Here is a 19,343-nt window from a genome sequence, read left to right on the forward strand (position 1 = left end):
ATCTCGAGTCATTTCATCTGAAGTGAAAATGCTGTTTTTCTCTGTGTGGGCAAGTTTTGAACCTTGAACACCCACTAAAATGTGAACGGAGGAACCCACCCCTCAAATTAGCTCCATAATTTGTTCCCATATATGTACTTGTATGAATGCCCCATTAGTGCTCATCAACCCTACCAGCAGCAAGTACCGGAGAACTTGACAGCAGAAGAAATATCACCTTTTTGTGGTGGAAACTACAATACAATTTTTTGATGCATGAGAATGTAGAAAGTGTAAATAGTGGAAGCTGCTAAATCATAATGCAGACAGCTCTTCAGCCCATGAGTTGAATTTTCTTCCATGAAATGGTTTGGCATTATCTTTTAAGTACCATTCACCTCAAATGAAATTTCCTCTGACATGGAAGCTTGACGGAACACCCCTGTTTTTATTTTCTTGAGTTTTACGGTGAGGGCTCGTCTTCCCAAAGAGAGCAGTCCTGTTCTGATAACCACTGAGGAATGTGACTTCATCTGCTTCCTCTGTGTTTGGTTTTTTGACAAGTAAGCACAGGAAACCCTGTACAAGTGGCAAGGCAGAAGGAAGAACCACTCCAACCCGAAGGAGCTAATCAGTCTAGAGCACACAGAGTTGCTGTAGAACCTAGGGATGTAGAAAGTGGAGCAGAGATGCTCGCTGAGATGAAGTGTTTGCATGAAAAGATGCTCGCTGTGTTGGTGGTTAAGCAGACATCAGAATGGATGTCGTGGTGATATAATTGCATGCGCCATGGAAGCCAAATGTGGAATTAATTTTGTTCTGAAGAACTGGAGTGCCTGTGCCCTGCTCACTGTCACAGTGGTGATGGCAACAATTGGTAAGTCTTACTTTTCACTGAAGATGTTGCCTTTTCTTATAAAGTCTTTGCCTTTCAGTTTCACCCACATTAAAGGATATGTAGCAAAGCAGCTAGGGAACAGGCAGCATGGACCGGATCGTTATCATCTACTTATAATATTTAGACCTAAAGGGCAAATAGCGGCATACATTTATCAAGCCAAATATTTTTAAAGAGGAAGAAAAACCTACTTCGAATAAGCTGGGAGTTGGCCTGAGTATAAATTCCTATCACAGTATTATTTAGCATAGGGATGGGAGACTTGTGGACCTCCAGATATTGCAAGATAATAATAATAATAATAATAATAATAATAATAATAATAATAATAATTATTTATACCCCGCCCATCTGGCTGGGTTTCCCCAGCCACTCTGGGCGACGTCCAACAAAACACTAAAATACAATAACCTATAAAACATTAAAAGCTTCCCTAAACAGGCCTGCCTTCAGATGTCTTCTAAAAGTTTGGTAGTTATTTTTCTTTTTGACATCTGGTGGGAGGGTGTTCCACAGGGCGGGTGCCAATACCGAGTAGGCCCTCTGACTGGTTCCCTGTAACTTGGCTTCTCGCAGTGAGGGAACTGCCAGAAGGCCCTCGGCACTGGACCTCAGTGTCCGGGCAGAACGATGGAGGTGGAGACGCTCCTTCAGGTCATAGAATCATAGAATCATAGCATCATAGCATCATAGAGTTGGAAGAGACCACAAGGGCCATCGAGTCCAACCCCCTGCCAAGCAGGAAACACCATCAGAGCACTCCTGACATATGGTTGTCAAGGCTCTGCTTAAAGACCTCCAAAGAAGGAGACTCCACCACACTCCTTGGCAGCAAATTCCACTGTCGAACAGCTCTTACTGTCAGAAAGTTCTTCCTAATGTTTAGGTGGAATCTTTTTTCTTGTAGTTTGGAACCATTGCTCCGTGCCCGCTTCTCTGGAGCAGCAGAAAACAACCTTTCTCCCTCCTCTATGTGACATCCTTTTATATATTTGAACATGGCTATCATATCACCCCTCATCTCAGGTCCCATCATCTCAGACCATTGGCTATCCTGGCTGAGGCTGGCTGGGAGTTGGAGCTCAACAGCATTTAGAAGGCGGCAGTTACCCCTGCTCTGCTTTAGCAGAGTATATGTCTGAATTTAATTAGGCAATTATGCTCACTTTATAAACAAAGTTATAATGTCTCTCTCTTTTTGAACTCTCTTGGGATTCTCTCTATCACACCTGTTGAAAAGCTTACAACTTTTGCTGGCATCAGTTCCAGCCCATTCATCTCCAGGGCTGTAGGAAGGCTGGTCTGGTGTTTGGAAGACCACTATGTGAAATCTGAATACTTCTCCTCTGGTGAAGGAAAGCAGAAGACAGAACAACTTTGCTGGCCGGAATTGTCAAGGGTTGGTTGGGTGCAGGTAGATTGACTTCACTAAAGTAGTGATCAGACCTGTATCCAAAACACCAGTTTTAGAACAGTTTCTATCCCTTCTGTTAATTTTATTATTATTATTATAGTACAATTTATATGCTGCTTATATTTAAACACATTAAAACATAGGTTAAAACATCTCAAATAAACAGCAAATACAACATTCAACATAAACATTATGCATAAAAATCAGCTAGAAAAGTGCAAGGAAAATTCACAGTAAGCAACTGAACAAAATATCCTCTAAAAATCAGGAAGTAAAATATTACAAATAAAAATAAACTAAAAAGTGTCCTTTATAAATAATAACTTAAATATAAATTATGGATTGCATGATGGCAGAACAATTTAAAGTTTTACTTGAGGAAACCTCTTTCTTCCACCCTCTTTGGCCATCTGCAATGGAGAATAAATAGATTCCTACTGACCACAATAGTCGGAGAAGACGGTAGGCGAAAGTTCAGTGAAGGTTTACTGAAAAAGGCATTGTCTCCATGGTGTTGAGATGGTGGCCTGTCAGCACATTTTGGAAAACTGCTGAAAAGTCTATTGCAAAAAGGGAATAAGCTGTAATTTTGGCACGTGTCAAAACAGTCATAAAAATCCCCAGTAAATATAATTTGTGTGTATCAACCTTTAGTTTTCAGAGGTGGACTAAAATGGTCCTTTGGGCAGAGGTCTTTCCATTCCTCAAGTAACAAAACTGTGCTTTATCCTTTTAACATACAGTGGTACCTCGGGTTACATACGCTTCAGGTTACAGACTCCGCTAACCCAGAAATAGTACCTCGGGTTAAGAACTTTGCTTCAGGATGAGAACAGAAATCGTGCTCCGGCGGAGCAGCAGCAGCAGGAGGCCCCATTAGCTAAAGTGGCGCTTCAGGTTAAGAACATTTTCAGGTTAAGAACGGACCTCCGGAACGAATTAAGTACTTAACCTGAGGTACCACTGTATTGACTGGAATTAGTAGGTCAAACTGTATTATAAACAAACACATGTAATGATCAAGCAGAAGCTCGTTTTGTTGTTGCATGAAAAGCAACTTTGGGAGAGGGCAACTGGAAATGGTGATCCAGTAGGTTCTTAACCCTTACTCTACCCACAGTTCCTTGCTCCAAATCACCTTCCAAAGAGAGTCATCCCTACAGGGTGGTTCAGATACGCATTTGGTCCCATTAAGCACTTGTCCCACAACTATTTTATTTTACAAAATCTACATACCACTTGGTTGTAGTAAAACCTCTAAGTAGTTTGCAATAAATGTTAAGATTATCAATAAAAACAGTTTTAAAATAGCCATTAAAAATATTTGAAAGGTAATTAAAAGTAACACTAAAAAATTAAAATGTGTCAACATCTATGTTTTATTTTGTTTTTATATGTGCTGGAAGCTGCTCAGAGTGGCTGGGGAAATCCAGCCAGATGGGTGGAGTATGAATAAAATTATTATTATTATTATTATTATTATTATTATTATTATTATTATTAATGGATGGACTTGCCTAAACAAAGATATTTCAAGCCGGTGCCAAAGGTGCATCACAAAGGTGCCTGCCTAAATGTCAACAGGCAGGGAGTTCCAAAGTGTAGGTGCTGCCATACTAAAGGATCGATTGCTTACAACTGTAAAATGAATACTGTACAACACTTTTAACAGTGTCAAATCTGCAGATTGAAGTGGTTCAGTGAGCACATATGGGGTGAGGCAAACCTGCAAGTAACTGCTTCCAGGCCATTATATACCAGTAGTAACACCTTGAACTTGACCCAGTAGCAAATGGGCAACTAGCACAGATCTCTGAGCAGAGGTGTTATTATATGCAGACAGGGTCTCGTTCTTGTCAGCCACTGTGCTGCAGCATTCTGCACTAACCGCACTGTTTGGGTCAAGTGCAAGGAAGGCACCACGTAGAGTGCATTGCAGTAATCCAGTCTTGAAGCAATCAGTGTCTGAACTATTGTGGCCAAGCTCTCCCAGTCCAGGAATGGCCAAAGCTATTGCACCAGGAACAGCAGGTAAAAAGCACTTCTAGCCACCAAGGCTACCTGGACCTCTAGTGACAAAGCTACATCTAGAACAGTGTTTCCCAACCTTTTTTGGGCAAAGGCACACTTGTTTCATGAAAAAAATCTCGAGGCACACCACCATTAGAAAATGTTTAAAAAATTAACTCTGTGCCTATATTGACTATATATAAAGTAACTCTCTTTAATAGGCATCAAATAAACACAAAGAAAGTACCGGTATTTTATAATTACTTTATTATGAAATAGTAAGTACCGTATTTTTAGGACGCTCCGTCCCATAGGACGCACCTACTTTTTTTTGGGGGGGGGAAATAAAGGAAAAAAAAATTTCCTTTATTTCCCCCCCCCAAAACCAGGTCGGGGAACAGTGGGATGGCGGTGCTGCGCCTCCCCACTGTCCCCCGAGCTTGTGGGGCTGGCCCATGTCTGCCTGGCGCGAGGGGCGCTCTGCTTCAGGGCGCCCCGCGCATCGGGCGGCAGGCTACAGTCCGCAGCATGGGGAACCCTCTGTTTCAGGGCGCCCCACGCGCCCCCCGTGCGCAAGGCTTGCCAACACAGCGCGGAGCACGGGGCGTCCTCTGAAGGGCGCCCCGTGCTCTGCGCCGCCCGCAAGCCTTGCGCTCCTGGGGGGAGATCCCCCGGGTGCGCAAGGCTGGCCAACACCAGCGCGGAGCACGGGCGTCCTCCGAAGGAACGCCGCCATCCCGCTGTCCCTCGACTTGGTTAGAAGGCTGGCGGGGGGGAGAAGCCTGCTCCTCCCCGTCGCCAGCCCCGCAAACTCGGGAGACAGCGGGAGAGGCGTAGCGCGCCCACCCGCTGTCTCCCGACATGGTTTGGAGGCTGGCGGAGGGCTTCCTCCTCCCCCAGCCCCGCAAGCTCCCAGAGCTCTGGGTCCCGTTCTGGGGGAGGGGGAAGCTCGGGCTTCCCCCGCCCCAGCCCCGCGTCTCCAGCCGGGAGACGGTCGCGCTTTAGCCCCGTGCGTGCTCTCCCAGCTGGAGAGGTGACGCGCGCCTATGGAGGCTCCTGCCATAGGCGCGCGTCACCTCTCCAGCCAGGAGAGGGTCGCGGGGGGCTGCTTTAGCCCCGTGCGTGCTCTCCCAGCTGGAGAGGTGACGCGCGCCTATGGAGGCTCCTGCCATAGGCGCGCGTCACCTCTCCAGCGGGGAGAGGGTCGCGGGGGGCTGCTTTAGCCCCGTGCGTGCTCTCCCAGCTGGAGAGGTGACGCGCGCCTATGGCAGGAGCCTCCATAGGCGCGCGTCACCTCTCCAGCTGGGAGAGCACGCACGGGGCTAAAGCAGCCCGACTCGCCCGCCTCCCACCCACGGCACACCCGGCAACCTCTCGCGGCACACTAGTGTGCCGCGGAACACCGGTTGGGAAACACTGATCTAGAAGTACTTCCAGGCTGCTCTTCCTTCAGGAGGAATGTAGCCCTGCCCAGGTCAGGCAACTGACCATTTTCCTCAGATGTGGGAACCATTCACCCACAGTGCCTCCAAATTTCTTGGATTCAAGCTCAGCTTGTTTTCCCTTATCCATCTCACCACTGTGTCCAGGCCCCACACAACTTCCCATTCCGCATTATGGAGAAATTTTCCTGATTCTCTGTTCCTAATGCCTTCTGCCGAGGTGGTATTTTCAGTAAACAAAGGTCCACCAGACAGCAGTTACGTTTGCTTATAGTATGAATTGGTTCATCCCTCAAATTGCTTTCTAAAAACTCTGGTTCAACATTCATGTTAATGGTTTCTCTAGAAGGCACTCATTATTCTCCCACACCCATTTTAGTCTTACAACAAGCTTGTGATGTACATTAAAGGTGATTGGCCCAAGGTAAGCTTCTCAGCTGCGTGGAAAGTTAAACCCGAGTCACCCAAGTCCTCTTCTAGCACTCGGAACCACTACACCAAGACTGGGGAACCTGTGGTCCTCCAGATGTTCTTGAAACCCAGTGCCAATCAGCACCAGTCCCAGCATGGCCTATGGCAGGGGATGATGGGAGATGTAGTTCAACAAACCCTGGATAACCACCCAGAGACTGCACCACACTGGCCCCATACCACTAAACACGCACACCTAATTGTGCATTCCAGTGAAATGTGAAAATTACAGTGCATGTATCCATTTCCAAAAGAAGATCTTGAATGATTTTGGCAGCCTCTCCAGAGGTTGAGTCTTCTCTTGTGGATAAATTTATATGGTCATTATACTAATAAATCTGGGCTATGTGCCTTGTTTAACATGTGTTGCTGTCTTATTCACCGGTCTAATCTTTTCCTCAGTTTCTAGAGTAATTACAGGACTGTGTTTATTTATAACATCAACAATAGCAACAACCACAACAATTATATGTCATGGTCCTTTTATGGTTTTGTCTTATGACTGTTTTTAGGATCATTCCCAGCAAGAGGGTCCATTCAAAATAAGTCTGAACAGCATCATGCCAACAGTTCAGTCACAGGAATGACGGTGAAAAATATTAAACCTCAGCTGGCAGAAGGTAACATTGCACACCTGTATTTATTAATTATAGTAGAGCAGATAACAATGCTATTTTACATAAGTTTAGTTGTTAAGGCCCGGAGAGATTAATGACTAAGCTTGATTTAAAAGGAGAGAGCGCTATATCTAGTATGTGAACACACTACACTACGCTACACCTATAGGGTGGATTTAGAAAAGAATTTTACCAATATTTGATTTTGTTTATATTTTTTAAACGTTTGGTGAGTGCCTAGACGGTCTCTTATGTTTTTATATTGCAAACTGCACTGTGATATTCGACTGAAGGGCAGTACGAAAAAGTAATAAATAATAAAATAAAATAAATTATGATGCAGAGAAGCTGGAAACAGATGTTTGAAATAAATGAAATTAAAAATTCAGAGCGAATTTGTTCGGTTCATAATTCCCAGCATTTTATGCCAGTTTCAAAATAATTCTCCTTGCGTTTGATAAGTTTACCACTTTCTGCAGATTACAGCAACAAGATTACCGTGTAACAATGACCAGACATACCAGAGGGTATAACTCTCATGATACATATCTCTGCTGTTAAGTTACCTTATAGTATATCCTAATACAAGGGTTACACCGCATCAGTGTGTTTAACAACCTTTCATGGTAGTTTCTTTCTAACACATTGGGAAACCGTGTTTTTGTGATTCCTTTTGGATTTTATTAATAAGGAGTATTTGAGGATTAAAAAAAACAGCTTGGTCTCAAATGTAGTCTTCAGATCCAGCTATGAAAACCTACTGATGGTATTTTTTTTTAATATATCCTTCCAGGCAAATCAAGAACGGATGCAGTGGTTGGCACTGAAGTTATCCTGACCTGTCCCCATCAGAGACCTATGATAATGGTATCTTGGAATGCCAATTTAAAGAATGGAACAGTTTGCTATTTATCATACATCAGTGATAGAAATCAAACAGGGGGAAACTGCAGTGAGGATAGCATGTGTTGGTTATCTAGACCAGACAAGGACTCCACCCTTCAGATAAAGTCAGCACAAATATCCAGTGAAGGAATATATAAATGTTCTACAGCAACTGCTGATGGAACATTCAGCCATGAACATAATCTAACCATATTAGGTAAGAAACTCCATGTTCTTTTCCTTACCTATAAATCATAATATGAGACTGCTACATCTATTTCATTGAATCCAAACATTTAAAACTACTTTTAAGCTACTGGCAACCACTGAAAGCATTTTGCAGTAATATTTAAGCACAACAGTGATAAAAAAGGTATGCAATAAAAAAAACCTATAAAATTGAATTAAAAACAAACTATTTCTACTTCTGCTCTTCCTTCTACAGCTGCTGTTACAACTACTACACGTTTATTAATATTTTTTAGTTGTGAACAAAGAACATAGAAATGACATAGTCTTTTCAGACATAGGACTTAAAGCTTCTTCTGTTTCAATCTGCTTTTTCAGTGCCTCTTCTCTGCTTTCTTCTCAGCAAGACCAAACATGAATATAAATACCAGTTTCAAAATGCTGAAGTACACAAGTTTGAAAAGGCTGACAAGGGTGTACAAAAGTGAAATGGGAGGGAGGGAATAGAGCTTGGGAAAGGAAGGTTGAATATAGCAATAGACTGTGCAGAAAATGTGAATTTGTGGTGAGTGAGACTGCATTTTGTTATCCACACCATTGGCAGGATGTGTTCTGAGGGAACTACTGCTCCTAAAATGTCACAAAATCTCCCTTCCCTGTTTTGGTATCCAACCAACAAAATCCCTCTGTGTGTGTGTGTTTTTTTTTCATTAACATTTCACCCTTGGTATTTCAGAAGTCTTTGTTTTCTCTATGAAAGTATGACCCTTACTTTCTCCATGATATGGCCCTGGCCACTACAACTAACCCCAGAGCTTCCTTCAGTACTATCTGCCTTTCTTGCTCTCTTCAAATATCCGCTAGCTCTCTCCTATCAGATTGAAGTGAGGCAGAAGGGGTGTGAAACAGGCATCACTCAGGCCAATCTCAGCCCTGTCACATCATACAGTGGAAGGTCACTCTACACATTCCACACCATTGAACACATAGGGAGATCACACAGGATCTTTCTTCAAATACCTTATATTCTGCAGCAGAAGAAAAATTGGCATGGTGTCTGCATTATTCCAGAATACCGGCAGAATAACGTTGACACCATGTGGAACTATGCAGGAAAATCCAGAGAAAACATGCATTATAGTGCTTTAAAAGCCATATGCCTCAAGTGGTCACCTCTTCACACACCTGACTGCTCAGCTTCATAAAACTCAGGCTCCCTCCAACTCTCCAAGCAGTCTCTAAAAACAGCATGATGAGAACTGTAGTCTGCTCTAGTTCTGAGCTCCATAGACCTTGAGATGGCATCCTGCCACAAGAAATCTCATATTATAAAATATGGTTTTGTGCTTATCGCACTTCTGCCTGTCTGTCCAAACTACCCATTCAGACTCTTCACGCTCACTATGTAACCAGTATCACAAATGTCAAATGTAGGAAAACCTTTACAGCCCTTCTAGTTCCAGTCTGTGCACTCTGCCATTGTTGAAGGATGCTGTTGTAGGATTCCTTATGAAGAGAGAGTTTGGAGGAAATGTACCTGGAGATTTGCCCCACTGGTTTGCCCAGTCTATGAGGACTTAAGCCTTGTTCAGATACTGTATTTAAATTTCTCAGTTTAGAGATCGATTGGGTATCTGACTAACTTTTTATTACAGGACAGATCCCTCTACACTTCTGAAAAAGTGGCTTGTTTTGCCTTTGGAGTGGCAATTTTATAGAGAAAAGTTTGTAGGAATGATGTCAAATTCTTCAGAGCAAACTCTCATCTGACAGAATGCCTGGTCTTAATAATTATTTTAACTGTGTAGTGCATTTTATTCTGTTTTATGTTGTTGTTTTTTGTAATGGTTTTGGCTACACAAATTTGCACCACAGTACAGTCTGCTCTCTGATCTGGTCTGCAGGGATCAGAGGCTGCGACCTGGATGCCTGCAACTTAACGTCTGTCACGATGTGCACTTCTGTGCTGGGAAGAGAGGATGATTTTTAAGTCAGACTGGGGATGAGGGGAAGAGGGGACTCCTAACAAGTTACAGTTTCCAGGATTCTTCAGTGGAAGCTGTTTAAAGTGGTATGCTACAGCTTTCAATGCCTAGTGCAGATGAGACATAATCATGCCCTGGATGAGTCAGTGGCCAGCCACGCTGAGTCAGACCACGAGTTCTTCCTGCTGTAGTGACTCTGCTCATTACATGGCATAGTGGTCAGCAATTCTTGACAGCATGTATAGGAATATGTTTACTCATCAGGTTTCGTAAGGGACTTATTTCTTCCTCAAATGTGTATTTTGGTGCAACATAAGATACCAATAGAATACTATACTCTCCAGCATTTCTCTGATGAAAGCAGGGACGTCCTATTAATTTTATTATTTATACCCCACACACCTAACTGGGTTGCCCTAACCACTCTGGGCAGCTTCCAACATATGTAAAAACATGGACTGCAAGAAGATCAGACCTATCCATTCTTAAGGAAATCAGCCCTGAGTGCTCACTGGAAGGACAGAAGCTGAGGCTCCAATACTTTGGGCACCTCATGAAAAGAGAAGACTCCCTGGAAAAGACCCTGATGTTGGGGAAGATTAATGGCACTATGAGAAGGGGACGACAGAAGACGAGATGGCTGGACAGTGTTCTCGAAACTACCAGCATGCATTTGACCGAACTGCGGGAAGCATTGGAATCAGGAGTGCCTGGCGTGCTCTGGTCCATGGTGCCACGAAGAGTCTGACACGACTAAACAACTAAACAACAACAACAACAATAATACATTAAACTTTTTTTTTTAAACTTCCCCATAGAGGGCTGCCTTTAGATGGCTCGGGAGGCAGATAACTCCATACCCTCCAACATTTCTCCAGTGAAAATAGAACCACCCTAATGAAAAGTGGGACATTCCAGGATCAAATCAGAAACCAGGATGGCTTCTATAAATCCAGGACTGTCCCTGGAAAATAGGGACACTTGGAGGGTCTGGAATAGGCAGCTCTGCTACCTTTTATGTCCATCTTTTTATGCCAGGGGTGGGGAACCAGATGTGCATACCCTCCAACATGCTGCAGCGGAAAATGGCCATCTTCTGGGGCCACAGGACAGGAGGGGCATGAGATACGGCTATCAGCTGCCTGTGTTAAGTGTGTGTGGTTGTATGTGTGGATGGGTCTGGCCCTGCTCACTGTGGGATCAAGGCACCCCCACTACTCAAATGCTGTTCCTGACAGCTTTACACTGAGTTAATGCTGCCCACAGCAGCCCAAGCACCCTCCATTTGCCGCTTCTAATCTAGAGTAGGCCTCATCCCACCACTTTGATAAATTTAACTGACCCTTCGCCTCATTTATTTGTTCCCTCCAGTACCTCCGGAGGCATCCCTGATTCATGACGACATCAATGGAACTGCCGTTTGCAAGGCAGTTGCAGGGAAACCAGCTGCACAGATCTCATGGTCCCCAGGAGGAGAGTATAACACCAAGAGTGAAAATTTGCTTAATGGCACACAGACCGTCACCAGTGTATACAAGGTCAACAACTCTGAGGGGAGCAAAGTAACTTGCTTTATCTCCCATCCTGCATGGAAGGAGTCCCACAGTATCTCATTAGGTAACCTTAAGAATCTTTTTCTCTGTGTGTTAATTTGTGGTTTCCACTCTCTGATACGTTTTCCTGAGACATCTCAGGATCACCCCCTTTTCACACATATTCTTTTGTCAACTAGGACTTCTCTTTTCTCCCACGTTTGCAACTTATATGAAATCTTGATGACTGGGTGGTTTGATGTTCTGCTGCATTTTCCAGGTTACATGTCCCATTTATGTGCCACTGATCTAGATTCAACTTGTAATTTACCCTGTTTTATTGTTTTTTCATACACACACACTCACACATTTTTAATTGAATATTTTTGCAATGGGAACCAAAACGAAACACAGGACACAAACCAGTAGCAAATTACTAAACAAAGGTACAGGTAAGGTATGGGATACAAAGTACCTCCCCCACCTTCCTTTTTTCCTTTGTCTTTCTGTATTTTTATCAATTTTAATTTTTCACATCACACATAAGATAACATAACTCAATACATCAACCACTTTGATTAAAGCTATCAAATCAAATTCTTACATTTCACTCCCAAAAATCTTTCCACATATTAACATGAGATCTTGGGGGTTATAAACAAAATCTGCTTGACGCTTATAATCCCAAAATGGGTGTCACACATTACAGAAGAGATGGAGGATGGAATTCCCTTTGGTTGCATGAATCTGACACATCAGCTTTTCAGCCAAGGAGTAAAGATACCACTTATGTAAGAATTTCCAAGAAGATTCCCTTAATTGGGCCAAAAGAGTTTTTAAAGTTCCCCATTTTTCATTAGAGATTATTACTTGAAGGTCCATTTCCCAGGGAATTTTAAAAAAATATTTTTAATTTATTATTTTTCTTTATAACATTTTGAGTGCTTTTTTTTTTTTTTAGCTCAAAAGGCAATTCATAATGTTCCTTTTCAGTATTTTTATCAATGTTCTTACGATATACCACTCTGGATGCATTTGTGTCTAGAAAAGTGGGATAAAAATAAAATGAAATAAAATCAGTTTACTAATATCCACTATTATCCTTCTTCTGGTGGTGTGTTCCAGGGATCTTGCGTTTGGGGCTCACATTTTGGCCTGTAATATTACTAAAAAGTAGGGGAAAAAATCCCCAAATGATTGTAGTTCCTTTTCTGTCTAAGGGCCAGGTCTGGTGTAATGTTTTCCTTCAGAGGCAGCCTTTTGGAATTATTCCCATGGAAAATTCTGCATGGAACAGTTTAGATCAGCAATGGAAATTTAATATTTTGTTGAGAGCTGCCTAGAGTGGCTGGGACAGCCTGGTCAGATGGGTGATGAATAATAACAATAACAATAATAATAATGCTTATTTAATATGCTCCTGTTGGACTGTTGCCAAGTCCTATTGCTTGCAGAGATTTTCTAATGTTCTCCATATCCATTGGAAATCAATCCCAAAGCACTGCCATGAAGGTAAATATTCTGCTGGAAACTGATACTGCCTAAATGAAAAAGCTGCACGGTTCACAACAGTGGTGGGAAACTTAGGCCTTTCAAATGCTTGCCTGGAGCTGATGGGACTCAGAATTCAACATTATCTGTAGATGGCCAAAGATTCCACACTCCTGCAGCAGTATTCCAAAAACAGTATAATAATTCCGGGCAATTGTCCTTCATAAGCATCTATCCAAGAATGCTTTTCATAGGAATTCATAAGAAGAGGGTGGCTGACAGTCATGTTTCTTAACTTTAATGCATTCAGTTAATGGATGCCAAACTTTAGAAAAGTTGTCCTTCATTTTGAGATGGTGTAGGGTTCGGGTATATTTTGTTAAGTTTTTCCATTAAAGCAATGATCTGGAGGTACCAATGGTCTTGCAAGTCACCTTTGGCCACCATGAGCCAGGCTGCTGCAAACAGGAATCAAAGCAGCTCTTTGTAAAGAGCTTTTTTGGGCAAAGATGTTGAGCTTTTTTTTTTGCCCAAAGTTGTTGAGCTCCCCCCCCCCTCCAAGTTGTTGTCAAAATCTAGACTTCTGACACGGGGTGCCATGGATTCCAGCGATTTCTGCCCAAACACTGCTTCCAGAGGCCGAAACATTGTCTGGGAAATTCCGGACATATGGCAAGCTTAACTCAGACCATCACAAGGGTAGGTATCTCCTGTGGATATGCTTATATGCATTCTCCCAAATGTGCACTGATGGGGTTTGAAATGGGGGTTTGTTCCACAGGCTTGCCATGTTTCTAAATCAATTGTCTTGCCTAGGTCACTTTCCCATGGTTGTCTTAAGCTATCTGTGGAACCCAGTGAGGTTTCCAAAAGAATCCTATATATACTGGAGAGTAAGCCCTTATCAGGGGACGCAGGTGGCGCTGTGGGTTAAACCACAGAGCCTAGGACTTGCTAATCAGAAGGTCGGCGGTTCGAATCCCCATGACAGGGTGAGCTCCCATTCTTCAGTCCCAGCTGCTGCCAACCTAGCAGTTCGAAAGCACCTCAAAGTGCAAGTAGATAAATAGGTACTGCTGCGGCAGGAAGGTAAACGGCGTATCCATGCGCTGCTCTGGTTCGCCAGAAGCAGCTTAGTTATGCTGGCCACATAATGGTCAGAGGTCTTTTACCTTTAAGCCCTTATCAAATACTGAGTTTTGCTTTAGCATAATTTCAAAACTAGTCAAATACCTTGTTGTTTGGGCCTGAGCTTCAGGGGGTACATACAAATTCTAATGTGCAACTATATCTTTTGTTGACTGATCTATTAATTCTACCTATTACATCCATGTCTCCTAACTGGCATTTCTTGCACTTTGCATATTTTCAGGTGGACAAAGTAAAAAAAAGGAAGATGTAACAATCACCATTCTATTTTCCAGCCTTGCTGGTGTCTTGGGAATTCTCCTGCTTTCAGTTTTCATCTACCTCCTCTATAGAAGGTATGTATGCCAAAGTCCTAACAGCCAGTTCTACAGCTCTGTACACAATGACCATAAATTCAACTTGCTACAGAAAAACAGCAAGGCATTATTTATACAGCTTTCTGCCTCTGGGACTAGAAGGTGGTTCATAGGATAGAATGTAGGAAGACCTTACAGAGACAAGAATACCAAGAAAAGTAGTTGTGACTAGGTTGGGGAGAAATCCATTTAGTTCTTTGAATTTCAACATGAACCTACTTAATTTGCACTTCCCAAACCAATTTGTGAACCAAAATGCAGCCATGCTTAAAAATTCACACTTCTCTGATTTTTTCAATGTGTTCTCCAACCAAAACACGCATACAAAATTGCATATATTTGTGAAAATAATAAGGAAAATTCATTTGCCTGGGAGAAATTGTTTGCAAAATTACCTTAAAAATGTGTGCAAATTCTCATGCAGACTGTTGTTTTTTTAAAAAAATTGCAAGCCGATGTGGAAAATGCTATAATGAACTGAAAATTGAAAAACATGGGAAACTGAGACAAATGATAATTGACAGATTAGTCAGTCCCTATTTCTAACAAGTGGGACGCGGGTGGCGCTGTGGGTAAAACCTCAGTGCCTAGGACTTGCCGATCATATGGTCGGCGGTTCGAATCCCCGCGGCGGGGTGAGCTCCCGTTACTCGGTCCCTGCTCCTGCCAACCTAGCAGTTCGAAAGCACTCTTAAGTGCAAGTAGATAAATAGGTACTGCTGTATAGCGGGAAGGTAAACAGCGTTTCCGTGTGCTGCGCTGGTGCTGGCTCGCCAAAGCAGCTTCATCATGCTGGCCACGTGACCCGGAAGTGTCTTCGGACAGCGCTGGCTCCCGGCCTCTTAATTGAGATGAGCACGCAACCCCAGAGTTGGTCACGACTGGCCTGTACGGGCAGGGGTACTTTTACCATTACCTTTATTTCTAACAAAGTAGTGGTGATACTCTATATTGGCAGTGGAATGTGTATGTGTATTAGGATCAGTTGTAAGATATTTCAATGGGTACACTAGATCTGAAATTATCCTAGGGTCTTATAGATGACATGTTGATCCAAACCCATTTTGCATGGTATCTGGAAGAAGGAATCTGATTATACTCTCCCCTCCCTGCATATGCCAGAAAAAGAGAAGTTGCTGCAACCAAAAGTCCTGAAACAATGTCAAGACCAAGCATCCAGGTAAGACCAAGGAAATAATAAGAGATTTGCTCTGAAACCAATTTTTGGTGTTAAAAAGGGCACAATACTTTTACCATATGGTATAGACATATACAGGCTGCTAGCTGTGTTGCCAATCATGCTCAAAAGCCACCAGAAGTGCATAGTCATAGTACTCAGTACAAATTAAAACTTTCCTGGAAGCCACCTCACACTTGTTGTGGGCAGTCCTCACCGTGTGTCCACTTATTCTGAGGATACATCAATCTATTTTCTGAAGACTTCTCTTCTGGGAGGGGAGATCCCATGTATCCCCCAGGTGTTGTTAGTACCACAGTATGGTCCCTATCAGAATTGCTCCCCATCCCCTCCCTGGCTGCTTGCAATGAGAGGAAAGCTTCCATTTGGTCAATAGATTATATACCCTGGGCAGTTTAAGATTTTTTTTTTTTTTACAAAATTACATTTTGTTTTCTTAATGGTAAATTTTTTTTGGATGACTTTTCTATAACTCTTGAAAATCATGTGGCATAAGAAAGAAAGAAAGAAAGAAAGAAAGAAAGAAAGAAAGAAAGAAAGAAAGAAAGAAAGAATAATACTCTGACCATCTGACTGGATTGCCCCAGAAACACAAGCATGGATTTATTACTAGCAGTCAAGAACTTTTCAGTGCAGAAAATATCCAAACAACTGAGTCTACTGCTAATCATAATTCCATACTTTATTAACTTTAATATTGCCACCCACAGTGTATTTCACAAAATAAAAACTCTGCAGTATAAGGGGAATCTTTTCTCATTATTTCTATTGAGGTGGTGCAAGTGGGGGAGGGGGGTAAGTCAGAACATTTTTCTGCATATCATGAGATGAAAGAAACAAATGGGGTTGTGGCAGCTTCCTTCATGTTTTAAAATGCTTCAGAGTTTTACTTAGGTGACAAGCCATGTTTTCTTCTCAAAGGGATGCACTTCTGTTTTGCAGGAGAGTGAGTTGGAGCCATATGCAATCTTCGTGCAAGTGGAAAATGTGATCTATGAGAAAGCAGGTGACTTCCCACAAAGTGAATGACACTTCCCACCAGAGCTCTTTTCTTCAACATGAAACGGTGTCTGACTTGAACTGTGTAAGAGAAAAATACATGGGCAGGGGGGGGGTCATTAACACCTTACAGTGACCCTCCCATGGACATGGGTATATTTTGGCTTTCTGTATCCTTCCCACAAACCCAACGGCTTGTTGTCTCTCTCTGCCAATGCCCCATACTTGTCAAAAAACCCAGAGTCAATTATCTGTATGTAAAAGAAGCTGAGCAATTTTGCACCTTTTCTCCAGGCTCTGTGGAATTCTTCCAAGAACGCTGCTGGCCTTAAATATTCTGCTCTGCATCATAACGAATCTTCTTTTTCTCAGATTGACTGCATTTTTCCAGCCTAAGCATTCAGAAAGATGTTTCAAAAACTATGACAAGAGGTGATTCTAATTAATTGTCACCATCTTTCTGCCTAATCCAAGCAGACCATTCACTTTAATATGGGGCATTAAGTACAGGTTAAGAAGATCAAACGTATCCATTCTTAAGGAAATCAGACCTAAGTGCTCACTCGAAGGACAGATCCTGAAGCTGAGACTCCAATACTTTGGCCACCTCATGAGAAGAGAAGACTCCATGGAAAAGACCCTGATGTTGGGAAAGATGGAGGGCACAAGAAGAAGGGGACAACAGAGGACGAGATGGTTGGACAGTGTTCTCGAAGCTACAAACATGAGTCTGACCAAACTGCGGGAAGCAGTGGAAGACAGGAGTGCCTGGCGTGCTCTGGTCCATGGGGTCACGAAGAGTCAGACACAAATAAACGACTAAACAACAACAACAACTACAGGTTGAACTGGGAAGGGCTCTCAGGGCCAAATCACTCTTTAAGAGCACTGTTCTAAAAAGGGGACCATGTGTTGAGATTCCTGCAATGCAGGGGGTTGCACTAGATGACTACAATTTTATGGTTCTAAGGACCATATAACCAGCATTCCATGGAATTGTGCCACGGAAGAAAATAACTGATCTTTCTCTGACTGACAGACCTGGAAGTAAGACATGCTCCTGGAAGACCGCATCCTGCAGAAGGACAGCTTCTTCCTAAAGTTCTCTGGATTATGTTCTACATGTCATTGAGGTTAATAGGGAGAGAGCAGGTATGGTGTTGTCAACTGAGTCAGACTTCGAGAGCGAGCTAACCTACCAAATAGAATTGTTGTGAATGGGCATGTTGCCCCATACTCCTTGGAAGAGTGGAATTAAAATATAATAACTAATAGTAATAGAACTAGTGATAGCTCAGACTCTTAATCTCAGGGATTTGGGTTCGAGCCTCCCAGTGGGGAAAAGATTCCTGCAATGCAGGGGTTGGGTGACCATTGTGGTCCCTTCTAACTCTACAATTCTCTGATTCTGTGAGAGAAAAGTGCCTGTAGACCTCTGTGACAAAGTGCCTTATGAAACTTCTCAAAAGTTAATGGCTGTATGTTGTCTATACTTTGCCATTAGCGAAGAAATAGCTCTTCACAGATCAAGAGCATAGGTTATGCATAGGAACCGAAGAAGAGCCCTGTGCAAAAGCCTATCTATATGGCATCCTGTTTCTCACAGTAGCCAAAAAGATTTCTATAGGAAGCCTATAAGGAGGACACAAGTGCAATAGTGCTTTCCCTTCAGCAACTGGTATTGAAAAAAATGTCCCCTTCAACACAGGAGATAATACACAGCCAACATGACTAGCAGGCATTGATAACCTACTATCAATTGAATGGATCAGCTTTCTGCTGTTTAGACTCATCAGCTGAGCATGCAACAATGTTCCTTGATTCTCTGAGAGCTCTAAAGTAAGAACTGGATCCAAATGTAATCAAAAGAAGGAAAAGGAACCCAATTGAATTAGAGCAATAAGGATGTGAATCAGGACTGGGTTCAGGCTTGAGGGGGTCCTCTGATGAACCCCCTCCTCTGTCAGTGGGCCTTAGGAGGCTTATCCAGCTGTGGTAGCAGGTCTAAGTTGCACTGGGACACTGTGTCTAGCCACCCAGAGCAACACTAGGCTTGGGGGAATTATAGGAAATTTAAAGGATAACTAGATAGAGCCTCCAGCACAGAGGCCCAGGGCAGACATTAGGAGTGAGCCTTGGTTGCTGCCCAAGGATGCTATGTATCTTGGTCCTGATATGACTGTAGCTTTAACAGCAGCAGCAACAAAAAGGTAATCCATAATGACCTTATATTACCTTGTCAAGAGTCACTAGGTAGCATTTCAACCTCATGGTCAGTCATGTTGTGGGAGAAAAACATTGTTGTGCACATGGCAACAGGGGTCTCTGTTCATACTTTGGGTATGCTTTCCTTGGAATAAAGGTAGCCAGAGACTTGTGATGTCTTTGTGATTTTCACAGACAACAAAACAGGCCACTGGGTGTTCCCAGCTCCACCTGTGAGAAGGGAATGGCTGTTCTTCTCTCAAATTAACTCCCAGCTTTGGGATGTGGGGAGGCTCAGCCCTGATTTCCAATGGCTTTCCTTCCATAACCACCCATCTATTGACAGACATCTCCTTAACAAACCATGGTCATTTACTGCTCTGCCAGGGCCATCAGGGTAACCTGCACCAATCCTGATTGTTCCATTAGCGCTCTTCTGACCAAATCTCAGCATTAGAACCTAAAATCGCAGGGCTGTTCAGATGGCATCTAGACTAGCCCCTGCCCCAAAATGGACAATGTT

General features: G+C 42.9%; 1 protein-coding gene across 2 annotated transcripts; it reads left to right on the forward strand.

Annotated features, from left to right (window-relative positions):
* Window positions 1-182: 182 nt before the first annotated feature.
* On the forward strand, window positions 183-16,902 carry CD200R1 (CD200 receptor 1). Of its 2 annotated transcripts, none has more exons than XM_081859788.1 (7): window positions 183-856; window positions 6,727-6,834; window positions 7,625-7,933; window positions 11,262-11,507; window positions 14,338-14,397; window positions 15,541-15,598; window positions 16,559-16,902. In XM_081859788.1, the coding sequence occupies exons 1-7, from the start codon at window positions 694-696 to the stop codon at window positions 16,605-16,607; spliced, it is 993 nt and encodes a 330-aa protein (XP_081715914.1). In that variant the 5' UTR covers window positions 183-693; the 3' UTR covers window positions 16,608-16,902. The 2 variants fall into 2 exon arrangements, with proteins under 2 accessions (XP_081715914.1, XP_081715913.1); XM_081859787.1 differs by having other exon boundaries at window positions 214-856; window positions 14,286-14,397.
* Window positions 16,903-19,343: the final 2,441 nt, after the last annotated feature.

The sequence above is a fragment of the Podarcis erhardii genome (assembly GCF_964252035.2).
Source record: "Podarcis erhardii genome assembly, chromosome: 4".
Classification (NCBI taxonomy): domain Eukaryota; kingdom Metazoa; phylum Chordata; class Lepidosauria; order Squamata; family Lacertidae; genus Podarcis; species Podarcis erhardii.

Coding starts and splice junctions, on each gene's coding strand:
- CD200R1 (XM_081859787.1), top strand. CDS start 694: ATGAAAAGATGCTCGCTGTGTTGGTGGTTAAGCAGACATCAGAATGGA. Junction 7,934..11,261: donor ACATAATCTAACCATATTAG/GTAAGAAACTCC, acceptor TGTTCCCTCCAG/TACCTCCGGAGGCATCCCTG. Junction 15,599..16,558: donor TGTCAAGACCAAGCATCCAG/GTAAGACCAAGG, acceptor TCTGTTTTGCAG/GAGAGTGAGTTGGAGCCATA.